The following is an 8843-nucleotide window of genomic DNA, read 5'->3' on the forward strand; positions in this document are numbered from 1 at the left end:
AAGCCCCATTATATCAGATGGGTGAGACTTGGATGCCACCTGAGAACTGAAGTTGCTACTGATGAGTGATTATTTGTATCCTGTGCATAACTCTTCCATTCTATTAACACCTAACATCTGTATCTTCCTTGTGAATAAAAAAAGTCCTAGAGTAGAATGGCACTAGTATAACAATTCCTTGCATTAAAACAAATGATGCAGCACCCTTCTTTCTTTTTATAGACATTTCAGGAAATTAAACCACAAGATTGTTCAAAGTATGATGGATTTAATCTAAATGCACAAAAAAAATCAAATGTACCATCCCCCCCTGAACATAGGAAGAAAAGGAGCATTATGCAGTTTGGCGCTCTAATTACACTTGAAGCATGCCATGAAGTATTTTTACACCCTGTGTGAAATCTCCATGCAAGACTTCAGTTTACAGACAAGCAATTTTAAGTCTTATGGACATACATGATAGAAAGCTAGGCTGATAAATGCTGAATCCCTGATTATTAAACAGGTTGTCAACTCAATTATGGGAAGTGAACACCCTAGATATACTTAATGTTTTTGGAACTAGTGTTTCATTACTGAGAAGCACAACACTAAGCACTGAATTTAAGAGTAATCCTGACAGACTGCCCAGCCATCATAGACCCAGCCTCATTAAGTCATGGAGCACAGTTAACTATTTTCCGAGCAGCAAGTGGCTTCTCAATTACTTGTATTTTAAAACTGAAATGTAGTACTGCTGACAAGCTAATTATTCCAAATATATTAAATTTAAATGGCTGTAATTTAACTCCCTTTACCTTGAAACAGTATTACATTAACTAAGATGTGCCTAATCCATCCAGATTTAAATGTTCTGCATGGAAATGTGTCAGATATTCAAAAGTTAAATGCTTACAACAAATTTGTAACCAAAACTTTAATCCCAAGGATTTCACAAAACATTTTACAAGTGACATGAAAATTCTTGCACAGTAATGTCTTTCACTTCTACAATGTACCCATATGCACTCAAGCCATCCACTCCAGTTGTGTAATTTGGTCTTCTCAGAAATTCTGGAACATATGGTTAACCAAACAGCTTGCATTTTAAGCAATCAAGTATGTATTTTAAAAAATGCACTAATCACATTAAGTACAAAAATTACCTGGGCCCAAGGGATAATCTACATTTTACACAATGTAGCCCTTCAGAGTTCCAATGTGGGAAATCAACAACTTCCCCAAAAAGCTCATTACAAAACTGCCTGCAATTCAGTCATTCCCTTTACTTGCTACTGGTTTGCAGTTTCTGCCTTCTTTCCAAAAACTGTACTAGAAATCACTATCTTGTTCTGGATAAACCCAATAGTCTGATGTTGTAACACGTTTATTAGTGAATATTCACTGCAACTTTCCTTTCAAAAGTTATCTACATTTGCTCCCCAGAAAAGATTCCAGGACACAATATGGAAACTAGAAATATTTGTCTATGCAAGACAAGTTGAACACCACTCAAAGCAAAATGAAAGTTAAGCATACGGGTACATTGTAAAACAAGTTTTATTACAAATCATATGATCTGCTCAGAACCATATACAGATTCACATCTTTACATTTGTCACCTGTTACAAGATACAAGAAACAAAGCAAGTTCAACAGCTAAAACATTTTAAAAATGCACCAAGCTTTATGAAGTCTCAAACAAAACAATGTTCTGTACATACTCCTCCCTCCTGTGCTCAGATCTAATGACTTCCTGTACACAGCTCCTCCTGAAGTCCTATTTCCTCTCATTTGACCTGGAACGACTAAATAAGAGAATGAAAGTTAGTTTATTAGAGATGGAACAAATATTTTACTTGGGGAAGTTACTTCCAATCCAACTCTAAAATTACATACTTAAAGTTTTTGAAAGTGCTTTATAACTTCATCCTGCTCAATACAGTTTTTAACCATATCAAAACTGATCTTAGGTTACAAGTTCCTTGAGAAAAGCACTTATCTAAAGCACTAGAGAAAAATGTTAACTGTAGCAGAGCTTTCAGTTACTGCATTGATATGGCATAATAAGCCTTTCAAAATTAACTAGAAAGTGAAATCTGCAGATACAACATATTCTTACCTACGAGACCTGGAAAAGGAACGGGAAGGCTTGTGATTTCTCTCCCGTGAAAGTGATCTCTCTCTTCTTCTGTCTCTAGAGAGGGACCTATGAGATTACAATAAAAGATGACTATCCAGATGAGGGAAAAGTTTAACTGGATTATATTACAAGAGAATGTTTGAATATGCATGAATGAGCATTACTGTGCAAAGAAATAGTGTAAAGAAAGTTCAAGTGTATTTAAGTGTCTTACAACTGAAGCGAAGAAGAAAACTGCAAGCCTTTCCATCTTTGCAATGTACTATTTGAGCACATTACTTTTTTATATCAAATGACCTTTTTCAAATATCACTGCCCTTATGTTTAGCATGGCTAGTTCAGCACTGCATTAAGTGTACAATTCTATTACACCTCATTAAAAAGAATCACATTCTCTGTAATGTTTCGAACTATTTAATCAGGAAACTTATCCATTAATAAAGGCAGTTGTGATAGTAGCCTCTTCCTCCTCATGTAGGCAGAGGAATAATCAGCTTGAATTCTGATACTGGTTAAAACTCCTATTGCATGCTTATGTTTTTATATTTAATCAATAAATTTTAAAAATTACATGCACAGTACTGTAGTACTAGAGGCCCACTGGTTTCCATCTGACAGTTTCCTGTGCTCAACCAACCGCTGTATCATGTACCTACATGCTATTAAAGCAGCTTTATGGTCCAAGAAACTAATGCATTTTAGTGACGCAACTTTTCCTATGAGTGCTCTGAAGGAAAAACAAAAAACTCTAGAAGCAGTCCATTTCATGAGTAGGACAGCCTTGGGGTACCATCAATTTCCCCAGCAGTTTGTGTGAGTGTCTCAACACAGCAGAGGGAAGCAGCATGCCAAAAGGAAACAAGATGTATTACTGCCATGCATGCAGTAATGCTAGAAACCAAGCAATGATGCAGCAAACCCAAAGTAATGGAAATGCTTTCCCTCCCCCATCCCCATCAACCCTGGAACCTATTAATACAGTCTTTAGGTAAGTGTTCTTCAGAACACTTACCAAATCTTAAAACTGTTTTATGTTTTCTATCACAGAACTACTTTAAATATGAAACTTGTGAATAAAACCAAGGATTTTACTAAGAAAAGATTCCTTAGAAAGTACTCTGGATAAAACAGAGCCCATGTTTAACCAACTGTTGCTTACCTGCTGCGGCTACGAGAAAAGCTTCTCCTTCGTGGTGATCTAGAACCAGAAATAGAAAAATGAGGCTTTTTATCAATTTCGTTAGCATTAATGGGATGAGGTATTTCCCAACTTGTCAAACTCACTGTTGGGCCCAGTGAACGTGCCAAGAAACATCTGGCACCCATCGTCCAGTAAAAATGTATGGAAAGATTAACACAGTAAAACAAAGCTCAGTGTGAACAGCACTTTTGCAACCAAGAATTCACTTTAACTAAATACTTCACAGCAGACCTGTCCAATGCAACACTTCCATTTCAACTAAATCCACTGCCCAGAACACCACACCAAAGTCCCACAAGTGGTTCCAAAAAACAGCATAGACCAATGTTTTGGAACCCATGCAAGCCAAAAAGGTCCATGACAAGACAAGAGATACCAAGTGGAGAAAAAGTGAAAATGCGCTCTGTGTAAATACTGATATGCCATTAAGTGCTACATTAGAACTGCATATTTGTGACAGGCATTCTCTGAAATGCCATAGAGTGTGTTTAGACTTAAAAACCTTAGCTTGGCCCAGTTCATCCCAAAAAAGTAATTGTTTTAAGTTTTGAAAACTGTTAGTAAAACCATTTAAAGGTGATAGGACTTGGCAGATTTGCAAGGAAAAGCTAAATTTGTTAGAGCTTTATTAAAAATTTAGTTTGGCATCTCACATGCAAATATACCTCATTTACTTTTGGTTCCATTTACATTAAAAAAGTTTCCTTATCACCCTTAAAAGTTTTATTCAAGCAACATATGTACGTTACCACTCAATTATGCACAGCCAGCCTTTGATTGAGAAAAATAATTACTTATAAGCCGCTTACTCCTTATTTTAACCAGCAGTAAACTGTATAACCAGGAAAAACTTACTAGTTTTTGGTTTCAACAAGCTAGAAATGGTGAGGTGAGGCTGCCGGACTGACTGCCAAGAAGAATTTGCTGAAAAGGTTTTGCCAGATGTTGCGTTGTATTTAGTTGGTTGGCGAAGGGGGTGTTGTGGATTTTTCCTGCTTTTTTGTTAGCCGAAGGCTGCTGCTGTAGTTGTTGTGAAGACATTTGGTAAATAAACAGCTGAGCTGATTGGCCGGGAATGTGTGGGCGGTCGAGGTGGCTGCTGCCGATTTGGTTAAGGTTGGAGAGAAGGCTGAGAGAAAACAGCATGCTCGGGAACCAAAGGGCGGTGCAACCTGACGACTGGCCATGCCTGGGTCATGTGAAACGACACCAGCCAAGCTGAATGGGGCGCGCTGGTCACATGACGCTGAAAGGGCTAGTTGACTGGCTAATGCAGACTCAGAGGGTGGTGAGAAGAGACATGATGGTGACTCTGTAACGGGTTCATTTTTATTAATAGATGGACCAAAAAGCATAAAAAAATGAAAAACAAGCCATCAGTACAACCATCTATCAGCTAACATCCTCCTACTGTGGGGTTTTTTTAAACAGCAAAAGGGACATGGTTTCAAGCTTATCCTGCGAGGACTTCACTCACCTGCAATAGGTAAATTCAGTCCTGTATGAACCATGTTGTAGATGTGATGTGCATGGTTTTATAACATCCAGACAAGTTAGTCTGGGTCCAAGAACATAGGCAGTTAACAAAAACCTTGCTATATTTTAGATTTGGGTTTGCAAAACTCAAATGACATTGTCACAAGACGTTTTAAATTCTTTACTAGTGCCAAATTAGATTTGTACATTTAAATGCAACTGTTACTTGTTTTATTATTAAACAGCTGCCTGCATGGCAAATATTTGAATTGTTACGAAGTGGAGAAATGCACTTGCATGGAAAAGCTAAGTTGCTGTATGTAATGTTTGCCATTATGGAGTAAAGGAAAGGGAACAGCCTAAGTAGATGTATGGGAAGAAAGGGAAAGTGACTAGAAGATGTGTAGATTTTAGGAAGAAAAAGGATAAGTCCAGGGCAGAGGGCGCTGACTATCAACTTACACAGTGACCTAAGGACAAAAGCCAACGTTCAATACAATTTATGTTCACCTTGTTTTTTTATATAAAGTGTCTGGCATCTCCGAATTGTGATCAGGATGTTTAAGATGTTACCCATCAACATGCTTTAAAGAAAGCCTGCTTCTATGATGCTAAATGGTAACAATTTCAACAGCTCTATGCATGATCTTTGACCTAGGGTACCTGCGGCGAGGAGGAGGACTTCTTCTGCGATAATCATCTCGAGGACGCCTACCCCATGATGGTGGCGGACCACGATTACGACTCCGTTTTTCACCATTAGACAGCTCCACCCTGACACGGCACCCGCAGAGTGTTCTGGAAAAGAAGGCTGCTGTAAGCAACAGATCTGTGTGCACTGAAGACACGCTGATATGCGCTGGAGAAGGGAAACATCTGTTCTGTACAGTTAGTCAAATATATAAGGTGCTCGGATACTACCATAATGAGCACAATATAAAAAGGTCTAAACAAATTCACAGGTGACCAGAGCCTCTCATGTCCAAAGCTACTTAAACAGGGAGACCCAGTGTCTTCTGGCCATGGATTTTGGAGATTTGACTCCATTAACTCAAACTGTAGTTTTTATATATATATCTGATACAGCTGGAAACTAAAGAGGACAGATTTTAGTGAACACTGCAGTTTTATACCTTCACAGCATTTCTATCTTATGTCAAGATAAAATCTGACAATTAATCGAAGCAGATTTTACTGTATACTCTAGAACAAAAATGGCTTCCCTACTACCATTTCTGAGAGAACAAAAAAATCCTGCATCTCCTCTCTCCATAGAGGATTTTACAAGAAAACTAAACCAATTCATTTTTAAATTTGACTGAAATGAAGGGTTAGCATTTAACACTCAGACACAATTTATGGAAGTGTCAATTGCACTATGGCAGGGGTTCTCAAACTGGAGATCAGGAGAGGGGTCGCAAGCTGTCAGCCTCCACCCCAAACCCTGCTTTCCCTCCAGCGTTTGTGGTTACATATATGAAAAAATTAACAAACAGGTCACACTCATAGGCTTGCTATGTGAAATGGGTCACCAGTATAACAGCTTGAGAACCATTGCACTAGGGTTTTGTGTGAAGTCTGTACTCAGTTGTAGCTATAGAGACATATGAACTCAAAATCAGGGTAAGTTGCTCAGCTGTTAATAGGTTTAAATCTGGCTGGCTGTCAAAATGTAAATATTTTTATATCACTATTTTAAAAGATTTAATAGCTCAAAGCTAAACTTTGTTCTCATGCATTTCAAATTTTAAACTTAACTCCATCTTAAAAGCAATGATCGAACACTAGACACTTCTGAAGTATTGTGTATTCATAAGTTATTTCAGAAAAATCTAAAAATTCCCTTCAACTCAAAATGAAGTGTTATTGACATAGATGTCCATCTCTTGTGCCCCATATGCCAGGTAAAGGTGGACTCAAACTAGTCTGAGCTCTAGAGGCTCAAGTATTTCTCCTAGATGTGTTTTTAGGAATTTCGAATTTCCAATCTCAGGCCAAGTCTATACTAGAAAGGGTTTGTCAGCATACCAGCAAGTAATATCAGCTTATACCAACAAAACATTTCCTATATCAATTCCCCAAATGAAAAACTATAGCAGCAAAAGGACTGCTTTGCAGAATACCTCTACACTAGGGCTTTGCCAGTATAAAAACAATGAATCACCCCCCCTAAACATTACACCAAAGGATCTGGCTTCAATGACCAAAAATATGAACATTGAGATTATTGGGGAAAAAAGCTTATTTTTACAGTTAACCACTTCACTTACCGACTAGTTTAATTTATAATGCAGAATAACTATTTTAATTAATACTAACCAACAACTGTATGATTGGTTAAGAAACTCAAGACCATGATGTTTCAGTATCACTGGATCTTGGTCAGTTTAAGTTAGAATACAAGTTGCTTAACACTGTCTATATTGTTTAGTTTTAATTAAATTAACTCCATAGCTTAAAAAGCAAATTTTACCTTCCATCTAGTTCTCTCACTGCATCAGCTGCATCTCGGGGATCTTCAAATTCAACAAAAGCAAAGCCAGGAGGATTTCTAGCAACCCACACACTGCGCAGCGGTCCATAGTAGCCAAAAGCTCGTTCCAATTCAGTTTTGTTGCCATTGTTTCCAAGGTTACCTACATAAACCTTGCAGTCCAGCGGACAAGAGTCACGATGCATCACTAGAAGAGAAATACTTAAAGTAAGTTTTTTTTTTTTTTACTTCCATTCAACCTACAGATAAGTGCCTTATTTTGGCCTTTGGTCCAGATCCTCAGAGGTTGTTAGGCTAACATCCACTGAAATCCATAGGAATTAGGTGACTAAAAACTACTGCACCCAGAAACCACAGCAATGATACATAATGAAGAGTAAAGATTGGGCTCCCCCACAGGTTAACATGTGTTAAAATTATAAACGGACTGGTCTTCACTAGGATTTTAACTCAAGTTAGCAAACTCCAAGAAAGAGCAGCCTTCTTGGGGAGGAAGCCAGGACCTGTGGTTCTTTAACCCCCGGCCCCGGAGACTATGCCAGGTACAGGCGGACTCGAAACTAGGCTGAACGCTAAAGGCTCAAGTATGTCTTCCAGAAGAGGTGTGATTAGGAGACTCGCGCCCCCGCGACAGCGTGTCAATGTCAGGTCTGGAACGCTGGCACCAGCAAAGCCTGCAGGGGGCGCCGCCGTCCGCGCGTGCCGAGGGCTCCATTGTTCGCGGGGCAGCGCGCGAAGCTGACCTGCGCACGGAGGGCCAGCAGCCGGGCAGCCCGCCGCGGAGGGGACCCGGATCAGGCCCAGGCGCACGCCGCGGAGGAGACCCGGATCAGGCCCAGGCCGGGCGTGCACGACCAGCCTGCCCCCCCCCCTCGCTCCCCAAGCCAGCTCCGGCGACGGGAAGGCGAGATGGGCAGGGGGTTCCATCCGGGCCCGCCCCGATGAGGATCTTCCCCCCCCCGACGCCTCTCGCCCAGCCACGCCTCGTCTGGCCGCGCCTCGGGTGCTCTCTCCCCGCTGCGCCCCCGCCTCGGGGGCCCCGCGGTCCGATTAGCGGGCGGCCGCCGCCCGGGCCCCGCCACACAAAATGGCGGCGGCTCTTTGTTCGGCGCGCGGCGGGCCCTGACGGCTCCATCCGCCCCGCCGCGGAGCCGGGCCCCGGTTCAGCCTCGCCCTGACCCCCGGGGGAGGCGCTCACCGACTCCCGGGGTGGGCGTGAGAAGGGAGCACGCGCTACGCCGCAGCCGACTCGATCCCAAACACGCTCCCGCTCCCCGTCTCCTCACTGGACAAAATGGCGGCAACCGCTATCCCTGCCCGGACTTATATAGCCCCACCCTGCCCCCACGTGTCCAGCCGGCTGTCAAATCACAGAGCGCCGCTCAAAGGAGTGACAGTTCCATGGAACCCGCCCCCGCCCGCTTCCTGAGTAGGGCCCGGGCCCGCCCTTCCCCCTCCCATCGTCCAGCGGGGCCAGGGCCAGACCCCAGCCTTGGGGCCCATTGGGGACCCAGAAAGGGGGCGGTGGTTAGTGTGCAAAGCCGTGTGGG

At 41.8% G+C, this 8843-nt stretch overlaps 1 protein-coding gene across 1 annotated transcript; it reads right to left on the bottom strand.

Annotated features, from left to right (window-relative positions):
* Positions 1 to 901: 901 nt before the first annotated feature.
* On the bottom strand, positions 902 to 8607 carry SRSF3 (serine and arginine rich splicing factor 3). Its single transcript, XM_084611059.1, has 6 exons — positions 8492 to 8607; positions 7273 to 7480; positions 5463 to 5597; positions 3282 to 3320; positions 2102 to 2188; positions 902 to 1787 (listed from the first exon to the last, which is right to left on the bottom strand). The coding sequence occupies exons 2-6, from the start codon at positions 7476 to 7478 to the stop codon at positions 1760 to 1762; spliced, it is 495 nt and encodes a 164-aa protein (XP_084467185.1). The 5' UTR covers positions 7479 to 7480; positions 8492 to 8607; the 3' UTR covers positions 902 to 1759.
* Between the last annotated feature and the right edge of the window lie 236 nt (positions 8608 to 8843).

The sequence above is a fragment of the Lepidochelys olivacea genome, assembly GCF_965140295.1.
Source record: "Lepidochelys olivacea isolate rLepOli2 genome assembly, chromosome: 21".
NCBI lineage: Eukaryota > Metazoa > Chordata > Testudines > Cheloniidae > Lepidochelys > Lepidochelys olivacea.

Bases quoted from the DNA above. Each gene is read 5' to 3' on its own strand.
- SRSF3 (XM_084611059.1), bottom strand. From the start codon at position 7,478: ATGCATCGTGACTCTTGTCCGCTGGACTGCAAGGTTTATGTAGGTAAC. The intron at 5,598-7,272 runs GTAAAATTTGCT...CTTCTTTTCCAG, and splicing joins GTGAGAGAACTAGATGGAAG to AACACTCTGCGGGTGCCGTG. The intron at 1,788-2,101 runs GTAAGAATATGT...TCTCTTATTTAG, and splicing joins TCCTTTTCCAGGTCTCGTAG to TCGTTCCAGGTCAAATGAGA.